The following is a 12,036-nucleotide window of genomic DNA, read 5'->3' on the forward strand; positions in this document are numbered from 1 at the left end:
GAATTCACTGTGAAAAAACCATTATCTTTTAGCTTTTGTTATAACTAAATAGTTTTCAAAATCTATTTTTATGTAATTATTTTATAAATAAAATAGATAATAATATGGAAGATAATAATTTATATTCTAGAGGAAAAATATATTTTGCTAGACAAATTATTCTTTTATTATTAATGTATTTTTTTTTGTTTGACCCAAGCATGTCTTTTTTATTAATGACTTGTTTTTGAATAAAAAATAAAGGAAGCTAAAATGATTTTTTACAGCAATTTTAATAATTTGAATATGCAAGTACAAATATATCTCTTTATTCTAAACTTCATTCCTGTATTCATGCATTTCTTTTTCTTTTTTTAACATAAACATGTTTTTTTTTAAGCAATATTTTTTAAATGAAAAAGACTTGTGGTGATCTAAAAAGAAAATTTCAATAAAAAATATTAAAAATCATATGTGGATATTTTGAATGCAATTAAAGGGAAAAAAACAATTAATCTAAGAAAATTATAATAGAAAAATAACAAAACATAAATTATATTTTCATTGAATATTCATGATCATATTTAAAAAAAAATACATATTAAACTCATATATAATAATTAATGAAATGATTGCTAATATTACTAAAAAAAACTATAATCTTATTAAAAATATGAGAAAATTGAATAATATTTTAAATACTATTGCATATTTAGTTTAAAATATATGGAATACTATTGCATTTCACAGTATCTTCTCTTTATAGCCTAGTAACTTCAAGAACATATTTAGTTTTTTTTTAATAATTTTAATATCAAACTAAAATTTATATGCAAAGATACATTTTAAAACATGGGGCCTATGCAAAAATAATTAATTAATTAATTAGTATATATTTTACGAGTCAAGTACTCATCATGTTCCAGATTTAACATTGATTGGCTTCTTAGTTCTAAAGCTTTAATCTTTTATGGTCCCATTGATTTAATATTTTCTTTATTTTTTTATGTAAGCCATATAAAAAAATTGAATTTTAGTTTTATATCTGATATCTTATATTTTTTAAAATATATATTTTAGATCTGTCATTTCATCCAATTCCAAAATCAACTTATTTTTTCATTAATTTTTTTTTAACATACAAAAAGAAATGTATTGTCTCAATTCTAAAATCATTAATCTTGATTTCCTTTCTATTGAATTCAATTTCAAAATAGAAGAAAAAAAATAGATAAAAAAAAAGAAATCAACTAGAAACTTTATTTATCAATGTTAGCTTTTCTTATTAACTTTTAATTTATGCAATAAATATTTAGTTAAAAAATAGCAAGCATGCTTAAAGGTTTCACTAATAGTACAAAACTGGACATGGATTTGTACCGCATTATTTTTTTTAAAAAATAATATTTAAATGTCACAAATATGTTAAAAAAAAAATACGATTTAGATTATAGACCTGACCGAGTCAAATAAGTTGATTCTTTTTAATTACATGAAAAACATTTGGCAACGATAACGGATGAATCAAGATTTTTAAAAGAGCAATCTAGATAATTTGAGAGAAAAACCTTTTTCCATAAAGAAAAAAATATAGTTTAATTTTTAGCCAAATAAATATAGAATGACAAAATCGGATAAAAAATAAACAAAAAAACTTGCCTCAATCAATCCGAGTTAGCATGACAAACATGTAACTTGGGTAATAAGAGATGAGTCAACTCGGGTTAACCTATCAATCTCGTAACCCAGGTCATAAGATTTAGATAACCCAATAAAAAAATAAAATAAAAACCAAAAAAACCATTTAAAAAATAATCAATGTCGAACGATGAAATCAAAAAAGAAAATAAGTAAAAAAAATATCAACTCATGTTAACTATTTACCTTGACCTGAGTCATTAGACCGAAAACATCATACATGGAAAAACCTCAAAATTCAATCCCTATCTAATCAAGTTTTAAAAGATGAAATCAGGAAAAAAAATTAAATTATACAAAAAAAAAAAAAAGCAACTAAAAGAATGAAGATAAAAATTAAAATAAAAAATAAATTAGAGGAAAACATTGAAAAGAAAAACCACTTTAATAAAATAAAGAAAAAATTAAAAGAATGAGAACCAAATTGAAAAAAATAATATACCATAAATCTAGATTGAAGGATGAAATTGAAAACAAATAAAAATGATATAAAAGGTTCAAGAAAAAATATTAGAAATCAAAACAATAAGGACCAAATTGAAAAAAAAATATACATAACAAATCAAGATTGAAGGATGAATTTGAAAACAAATAAAAATTGTACAAAAGTTTCAAGAAAAAATATTAGAAATAAAAAAAAATAAAGACTAAATTGAAAAAAATATACATCACAAATTAGAATTGAAGGATGAATTTGAAATAAATAAAACTTTTATAAAAATACCAAGAATAAAAATTAAAAATTGAAGGAATAAAGATCAAAGTTAAAATATCAATAATTAGGAGGATAACTCTGAAATTTTGAATGCCCAACATGTTTTTTTAAAGAGAATGAGAGATAGAAAAGAGGAAAAAAAACCCCACCCGCGACAATCCACCCCTGACACAGCCGCACGTCATCCCACCAAGAAGAAAACATTGTGAAAATTTGTTTGACATGATGAAAGAATGTTTTTAATAATTGGAAAGAGTTACACACGCCACCAAAAGGTTGTGAGCGCCTCTATACATTGGAAATTCTGAACATTTTTTTTTAATAATATTTTATGTTTATTAAATAAATATTTTACCCTCAACCAATTAAAAAATAACAAAAACACATGGTGAGTAGACAAAAAAAAATAAAAAAATCCCCTGAACACAATCATTAAAAAAAATTGATTAAAAAAATAGTTAAATCATTTTATTAAGCGTTTGTTTATAAGTGAAAAGAATAAAAAACTTTTACATACTAGAATTAAAAAATTTACCATGCATCTAAAGAATATCATGCCTTTTATCAATACTGAAAGGGCACGTTAAAATATAAAAATATCCTTTACACCTAAACAATTTTTTTAAAAAAATATAAAAATATAAAAATATCCTTTAAAATATATATAAAAAAATCAAACCAAAATATTTGGACTCCCACAATCCTGCCCACCCCTGCTTGAAACTAAAAAGGCTTGTCAAATGGTCGTCGTCCCCTACCTCAGCGATGCTTATCAGAATTTAGCCATCTACAGTTAATGTTATAACTCTGACAAATCATTTGCATTTCAAGCTAGCCATAACCAGACCCAAATCATAAAAATTATGAACCAAATCCATTTAATTGCGCTTGTAATTAAACACAAAATCTAATCCATGGACAATATCCTTATAATTAACGAAGCTAGATGGTTTTATTCAACACAACAGGAGACGGAGAGGCTGGCTGGTTTATAGCATGGATGGATGGGCTAGAAATATAGGGTTGAATTAGACTACAGCAAAATCTATCGAGAAAAAAAGAAGAAAAAAGTTAGCCTGCAGGAGGAAGAAGATGATTGGGTGATCACAATCAAGGGAACAAAAAACCTCGATCATTCCTCCTTTTAGATTAATTTATGCCAAAACACAATTACATGTGATGCATCTCTCTCTCTCTCTCTCTCTCTCTCTCTCCAAATTATCATCATCCCAGCTAGTGGCAGGCTGGAGGCCAACCGTGTTTCCCACTAACCTAGCTATCCAAGCCACAGGATGGTCAATCCAAACGTCGAAAACAACCACCTTACATCTTTACAATCGAAGAGACCGCGACAACCTTACCTTAAATTGGCCAAACTATAAAGCTGAATCAGCACATGACCTAGCTAGCTGGGATATAATTGCCAAGAGGCAATACTCTGATGAAACAACGGGAAAATAGCATTTATCCAGCTAGCTAGTGGAGAGACCAAGGTTCCTTTCGTGGGGAGCACCAGCAAGGAATATGCCAGCAATTTGATAAATACAAAATACGACACAAACATTCTACCATCCAAATCTTAGTTCAAGGGCTGGCTCCCTGTGTCACACGTACAGAACTACAGTGCTCTGGTCGTCTTGCCCTTCATGTCTGGTGAATTTTAAGGTCCAACACAGAAGACAACATTGTTTATCGAAGTAAAATATGTCATATATATGATTTATCACATTTGCATGGACTTAACATTTATATATAGTTGGTGAAACTCCAACTATATATGAAATTACCAATATATTTACCAGACGTCGAGCGCGCAGTGAAACTCTTTTTTTTTTAGAATATTCGCCCACAATGTCGTGTTGGAAACCATACAATATAGGAATATTAATTGAAAAAATCAATATCGTTTTTCTTATGTGAGGGTAAAAAAAAAAAAGGGTTGACTCTAGTCATTTCAATCAATAAAAAGGATATATTCTCGACAAAAAGAAAAGAAAAGAGATGTATCCTGTGGATGATAATTAGATTTACCATTAAATTGCCATTTGAAATAACATGAGATTGAATAACGCTGATTGTTTAAATAGTAACTTCAACGTTTTTATGGTTAAGTGAATTATATTTTGTTTTTGGATTATTGAGAAAAGGACTTTCAATCAGGGCTTGTTGTTTTTGCGTTTCAAAAGTGTTTTTTAAAAAATTTAAATTTAAATTTTATTTTTTTCTTTACTTCAAATTAATATATTTTTGGTATTTACAGATCATTTTGATGTGTTGATATCAAAAATGATTTTTAAAAAATAAAATAACATTATTTTAATGTATTTTGAATGATAAATAGTTTGAAAAATAACTGTAACCACACTTTCAAACAAGTTGGGTTGGTGAAACTAGTAAAAATTTAATTGTTTCAAATTCATTAATATGTAACCTTCTTCTGTATTAGATCCCCGATCTAGATTCTTAACCAATTAGATCTCCAAACATTCAAGAATTCCCAATTGGATCCTTTCACCAGCGAATCTGGCCGAGCCTTTTCTCAACCAGGTCCTCATGTGAAACATATTTGTAGATGGAAGGATCAAACTGAGGATTCAGAGGTACATTGAGAAGCTAATTAGTTAAAAAAAAAAACAAATTAAAGACTCAATTGAGAAAAGGGTTATTTGTTGGGGATGCGCCCAAATACCATTCAATAAAAATTAATTTTTTTATATTATTGAATTATTTTGATGTGCATATATTAAGAATAAATTTTAAAAAATATAAAAATTATTTTAATATATTTTTAAATAAAAACTATTTAAAAAAAATAATCTCTATTATAATACTAACCACTGTTCAGCTAATGTTGTGTGCTGCACAAGCATTGAAAAGACAATAAAAAAAAATTAAAATTAGGTAATGATCGATACTACCAAAAAAAGGTTTAGCACCTCCAATTTTTTTGACCTCGAGGAGGTAAGAAAAAAAGGGGGATATTCACACAAGTGTTGATTGAATACATCAACAGATCACAGCCATAGATCAAAATTCTAAGTTGATGGCATATGCAAAAGTCAGAAGAATCTATGGTTGAAGTGTAATATGGGCCCACAGGAACAATGGAGCTGAGATCCCATGCATGCATGTTGATGCACAAAGTTGTGTACTTACAAATCCATCTCCATTAAGTATATATGATGGGTAGGAAGAAGAAGCAATGAAGCATTCCATCTCTTTCCCTTTCATCAGATCAGGGGGAAAAAATACACAAACTTCTCTCAGTTTCCATTTTTGCCTTTCACTGCAAAGGAAAAGTAGTAAATAAAACCAGAAAAATTCAAAATTTGTTTTATAAAAAATATATAAAAACAGAAAAAGAAAATAAAAGAAAATCAGCTCCTTCCATTTTTGAGCCTCTCCCTATATATTCCTCACACCAGACTCCACAAAACTTTCTCTCACTCTTTCTCTCTCCAAAACAAAACAGCCCTTTTCTCTCACTAGAATTTATGTTTGTATAAATAAATTTGCAATTTTGTTTGGTGACTGAATTTGCATTAGCTGATCAAAAAATTGAAACACAAACTAAAAGAACTAGAAGACGAAGAAGAAGAGGGCATATTGTAGAGGAGGATGAACATGCCCTCTATTTATATTCTCATTATGCCTCCTCTCAGATCTTAAATTATCAATTTTGATGAGATTTACCATCTGGGTTTTTCTTTAATCAGTGGGTTCTGTAAGATTTTTGAGTTTCTTGATTCGGATCTTTGTAAATTTTGGACCTTTATTGAATTCCAGGATTGAATTTCTGTTTCTGGGTTTTTTTTTTTCAGGTTTGATTGATTCTAGATTATTGGTTGGCTGATTGATCGTTGAAGGATCTGTTAAGTTTTTGACTTTTGTGTCAAACGAAAACATAGGAGTTTTGTTGTGTGTTTTTTCTTAATTGTCCGAATAAAGGTATTGCCTAAATTTGAATTGCATTCTTATTAGATATAATGATAACTTTGATTCATTGTCTTCTTAGTGTTAACTGTCCTTGTTGGTTTTGATTTGCTATTGAATTGTATGTAACTATGTTGTTGTTGATTGGATCCAGTGTAAAATACGTCTACTGAATTGAAGCAGGTGCTTGATTGTCTAAAAAGGTTTGCCTTTTTGTACTGATTTTATTAGTAGTGTGATTTGCATTTGTGAAGTTTTGGGCTTCATATTCACGAAGAAAAATATTTTGTATTGTAGAGATTAAAGAGGAAAAAAAATGCAATCTGATAGTGGCAAGCTGTTCATTGGGGGAATTTCATGGGACACCGATGAAGAACGGCTCAAGGGCTATTTTCGATCTTTTGGGGAGGTGGTGGAGGCTGTTATAATGAAGGATCGCACCACAGGGCGTGCCCGTGGATTTGGTTTTGTTGTTTTTGCTGACCCAGCTGTTGCAGAGAGAGTCATTAAGGAAAAACACAGCATTGATGGCAGAATGGTAAGCTTTGGTAACCTTGAAAGTGACTCTCCAGATTTGTGTGTAATGTAATAATGCTGTTCAGAACTTTTACTATATACTGCACCATACAAAGTGGAGAATTCATTTCTGTATCAGAGTGATGAGTCCAATTTTCTAATTCTTCCTCTGTAGTAAGATATCAAACTCAGCCAAGTGAAAATGCTTGCCTTCTCTCAGTTTATTTATTTTATATATATATATATATATTATTATTATTATTATTATTATTATTATGATTGTGATAGATTTGCTAATCTTCCAAATTTGTGATTTTAATGTACTGAAGTTAAGTCTCAAGTGTTGACAGATTCCCACTGTCTGTGCTTGTTCTTCTAATTGATGTGTTCATCCTCAGGTTGAGGCAAAAAAGGCTGTTCCTAGGGATGACCAGAATATTCTGAATAGAAACAGTGGTGGTAGCATCCACAGTTCTCCCGGTCCAGGGCGTACAAAAAAGATTTTCGTAGGAGGCTTAGCATCCACAGTCACAGAAAATGATTTTAAGAATTATTTTGACCAGTTTGGGACCATCATAGATGTTGTGGTGATGTATGATCATAACACACAGAGGCCAAGGGGATTTGGGTTCATCACTTTTGATTCTGAGGAGGCAGTGGACAAAGTTTTGATGAGGACTTTTCATGAACTGAATGGAAAAATGGTTGAGGTCAAGAGAGCTGTTCCCAAAGAGTTATCACCCGGTCCTAGTCGCAGCCCACTTGGTGGATATAATTATGGTCTAAATAGGGTTAATAGCTTCCTTAATGGCTACACTCAGGGATATACTCCAGGTACAGTTGGAGGCTATGGACTTAGGATGGATGGCAGATTCAGTTCAGTTGCTGGTGTCCGAAGTGGTTTCCCTCCATTCGGTTCTGGTTATGGAATGGGTATGAATTTTGAGCCAGCATTGAGCCCTAGTTACGGGGGCAATGCAAATTTTAATAGCAATCTCAGCTATGGGCGGGGAATGAATCCTTACTATATTGGTAATTCTAATAGCCTTGCTAGACCTGTAGGATATGATGGAGGTAATGGAGGAAATACTTCATTTTTCAGCTCGGCAACAAGAAACTTGTGGGGAAATGGGGGGCTAAATCATAACTCCAACTCTACAAGTTCAAATGCATACATGGGATCTGGAACTGGAAGCCTTGGAGGAAGCACCTTTGGCAACAGTGGGGCTAATTGGAGTTCTTCATCACTTCCAGTTCAAGGTGGAGGAAATAATGTTTCTAATAGCAATCTGAGTTTTGGGTATGGAAGTGGTGAAAATAGTTTTGGTTTGGGCATAGGTAGTTATGCAAGAAACAGTGGGAACAATGTGGGCGCAACAATATCACATGCTGCATCAAATGGTAGTTTTGATGGAGCATTTGCTGACCTTTATGGTGGTAGTTCAGATTATGGGGACCCCGCTTGGCAGTCATCAAATTCTGAGCGAGATGGATCTGTTTCCTTTGGTTATGGTCTTGGCAATGCCACTTCTGATGTTCCAGTCAAAACTTCCCCTGGTTATGTTGGTGGTTATAGTGTTAATAAGAGACAGTCAAATAGAGGTAAGAGCTTCTAGTCTAGTACATTCATTCAATTGCTTGCTCTGGTTCTTTAAAAGTTCTTTCTTAATATTAATTTAATAAATAATTTACATACTGAATAATTAAGGTTGCTCCTAATGTTCTGAAAGACAAGTATGCTCGAGTCTTTATAACCAGCAATAGCATAAGCAATTAGTCTCCATTTTCTTTTTGTCTATGTCATTTCTCTATGTCTGTGTGCATATGTACAGATGGGAAATAATTACAAATGGTTTGCCCAGAACATTTATGATTTTTGAAACATGAAGAAATCAATTTGAAACAGGGATCTGTCTTAGATTGTCTTGTTTTGTTCGTAATACTTTGGATTCCTCATCTTGCACTTACTGGATGTGGTGTCTCCCTGCAACAGTCAGTTGATATTTGATTTCTATCACTGAAAGTGTTGCTTTAACCCAAACCATTTGACTGCCATATTATTTGTTGTTTATTACATTATGACAGGAATATTGTTCAATTGTCTAGTTTCAAAGGAATATTGTTTAAGTGTTTAGTTTCAAATGTATGAATCAATTGTGCAATAGATAAGATACAGCAAACCAATTAGCAGAAATTTGCTTGACCACCATGTTTTGTGAGAAACATGATCTTGTACCACCCCTATGCACGTCTCAAATTCTTTTTTTTCTGCTATAGATGGTTCATTAGGAACCACAGGCTAATCCCAATGTTGGCATGGACACTCCCTCGCCATCATGCAGAACATGAAGTGTTAATAATGCTGAGAGTTCAATAACATTGTTTTCTATTTTCATGAATTAACATTTTTGGTTTGAGGTTCAGAGGAGCAATCTAAACTTATCTTCACTATTTTCATAGAAAAAAGTGAAAAAAGATGTTATCTGTGCATATATTGATTGGAAAACGAGCCTAGGAAGCTTAGATTGTGTTTACTTTCAGAAAATAGTTTTTTAGTTTCCATCTCTAGTTTTTTTTTTTATTATTTCTAAAATGATCTCTCCTTAAAAAATCAAGGAATCGCTATTAAGTTGCTCATTATTTCTGGTGCATTTATTCATATTTATTGCAAGTCTGCCTAATTCCCATTGTTGAGATGTAGACAGTTGATGTTTTCCTGGCTAGATTTTTCTCTTTTCTGTAGTAACTTTGTTAATATTCATTTATGTTAATGTCCCCTTGTCAAGAGATGTTGCTCGACTAATAAAGCACAAATGATGAGCACAAAACACTTTTCTGCCTCTCCACTTCCTTGTCTTTGTGGTTGATTTTAACATGTAAAACCATGAATTTTAGGTTCCACTATTTTTGTGCACTATCACACATACTGTTTTTCCTCCATTCCATTGTAAAAACTCACCATTCTGTTTTGGAGCGCCTGCAAATTTTTGTCAGTAAACAGAATACAGATGGCATAGTTATTCTTCTTCCTATAATGTACTCTTTCATGACATTAGTTTCATGCTGGACAGGACATCAGTTTCAAATGTGCACATTCTTTTCTATGAGAAAGAGGGAGTAATGCACTTGGCATATCCTAGTATTTCTTAGCATTTTGCAGTGATCTGTTTAGGTGGAATTTTTCAACGATCCTTGTATTATCAAATTTAAAAGCGGGATTATACTTTGGAAGTTAGTTTATAACCAATGTCAAAAATAAAAGGGAAGCTTAGTGTTGGTCTCTAGCATAGGTTTATCATGATTGGATGTTAATTCACATCTCCACTATGACTGAGTGATGAAGTGAGAACTCACTTGATTTATCATGTGCTCTCCTACCATGTTGTCCTTTGTGTCTGAATAAAAGCCTATATTGTTGCACGAATCTTCTTGTATGCTTTGTTGACTTGAAACATACCATAATGAGATCTTCTGTCTAATTGGACCTTTCTATATTGATTTCCTATATGGATTTTGGCTTAGACAGTGAGCGAGTGAGCAAGAGAATGGCGTGTCAATTGGTTCCCCTTTTGACTCAATTGTTTCATGAACTAAAGTGTATTCATCTGTGGATCTGTTCTGGTCGACATTTTGACCAGTCAGGTTTTGAATGAGTATTTTAAATTAGAAGTTCAACCACCAGCCATGCAAATAAAGATTGAGATAGAATGGCATAGGAGCATGCTCCCATAACACATTTGGTGAATGAGAAATGGGTGCATCAAATGTGTGCAAGAAATGATAACAGATTAATGTGTTGCATTTTGCTTGCTGCGTTTGCAAGTTTAGTCATCATTTGGTCCTTCTGGAGGCCTCCTATGATAGTTTCTCAAATTAAGTGGATGAAAAAAATAATTGTAAGACATTGAAATGTGTAAATAGAACATCTTTTGGTTCTGAGTGCATGGCATTGGTTGATTGATTGGAGTTTACATGCTTATTGGTAAGATGTAAAAAAAGACAAGGAAGATTATGACATTGGGATTGATGGGCTTGGGAAGTCCTGCAATCAGGGGCTTATAAGAAAATTGAATAACGAAGACAAATGGAAGTTGGTAATGTGTTGAAGAATGAACTGTTCAGTTAAGCAAGGTTTTTTTTTCTTTTCTAAATGGTAATTCCTGGATTACAAGCTCACTAATATTGAAGTTGCATTACTTCGTCTTGTATTTGTGAGTGATCAGTTGCAAAGGTTGCACATTCCACTCACAGAAATACAGTTTTGCATTTATCCATTACTTTGGATCATCTCTCTTTACCATTGACTTGCAAATATCTAATAAATATGTGGTTGTAGATCTTATTTTGTTGATTGAACTGCTGAAGTTGTACTGTACCATCCATTTTAGCTAAGAAGCTGAGTGTGGTCTAAGTGTTTGTACTATTAGCATGTACAATGCAAAGTTCTTTGATTTCCTTCACTGGTATCTATGCTGAGGACAATGGTTTCTTGTGTAATTTAATTTTTCCCCTGCAATTTTTCAATTGAAAATTGTATGAACAATGTATAGCGATTTAATTTGTGGTACATGAGATATATTTTGATGAATTGATTTTATGGTGCTTCAACCTTTTGATTTTGATGGATAATCTTCAAATTTGTTTCAGGAATTGCTACCTAGCTGGATCATTTCTGTTATCACGAAATATTAGGTGGAGATATTCTGTTGACCAGGTGAATTGTGAATTTCGCACATCCTCTCATTAGTATATTTCAGTTAAAACAAATTGGTTATCTAGAGCTAACTGGAGTGCCTGCTCTGAAGAATTAAATTTAGGGATAGAAGTTATAAGGGATTTTGTGTCAAGGATCGAGTTTTGAGTTACATTTTAGGTTTTTCTTTTCTTGTTCTTTGATTGAGATGTAAAATCAGCTTGCGGGATATAGTCAAACTGCATCAATGCATCTCTGGTGAGGCTGGCGATACAAAAAGATTTAGACTTTTTTTTTTGTTTTACTCCCTAGTTTTTTATGCCCTGTAATTTCTGGCTAAGTTGTGGATTTTTCAGCCATGTCTTGTTCTTCCTACTTCCCATTGATTGGGATCGTTTTTCAGCAGATTGTACCCCAGATTCTTGTTGATTTTACTAGTGTGAAACGTTTAAGGGATACCCATCTAGGGTCCCCACGAATAAGTTGCCACATATTATGATTC

General features: G+C 31.8%; 1 protein-coding gene across 2 annotated transcripts; it reads left to right on the forward strand.

The window, feature by feature from the left end:
- The first annotated feature begins 5,620 nt into the window (after positions 1-5,620).
- Positions 5,621-12,036, forward strand: LOC7455973 (heterogeneous nuclear ribonucleoprotein 1). 2 transcript variants are annotated; one of them, XM_024585063.2, is made up of 6 exons: positions 5,621-6,116; positions 6,214-6,340; positions 6,480-6,528; positions 6,623-6,863; positions 7,240-8,443; positions 11,489-12,036. In XM_024585063.2, exons 4-6 carry the CDS (start codon positions 6,642-6,644, stop codon positions 11,500-11,502), a joined length of 1,440 nt encoding a protein of 479 aa, XP_024440831.1. In that variant the 5' UTR covers positions 5,621-6,116; positions 6,214-6,340; positions 6,480-6,528; positions 6,623-6,641; the 3' UTR covers positions 11,503-12,036. The 2 variants fall into 2 exon arrangements, with proteins under 2 accessions (XP_024440831.1, XP_002320502.3); XM_002320466.4 differs by having other exon boundaries at positions 5,621-6,107.

This window comes from Populus trichocarpa, chromosome 14 (assembly GCF_000002775.5).
Source record: "Populus trichocarpa isolate Nisqually-1 chromosome 14, P.trichocarpa_v4.1, whole genome shotgun sequence".
Lineage (NCBI taxonomy): Eukaryota > Viridiplantae > Streptophyta > Magnoliopsida > Malpighiales > Salicaceae > Populus > Populus trichocarpa.

Coding starts and splice junctions, on each gene's coding strand:
- LOC7455973 (XM_024585063.2), top strand. CDS start 6,642: ATGCAATCTGATAGTGGCAAGCTGTTCATTGGGGGAATTTCATGGGAC. Junction 6,864..7,239: donor ACAGCATTGATGGCAGAATG/GTAAGCTTTGGT, acceptor GTTCATCCTCAG/GTTGAGGCAAAAAAGGCTGT.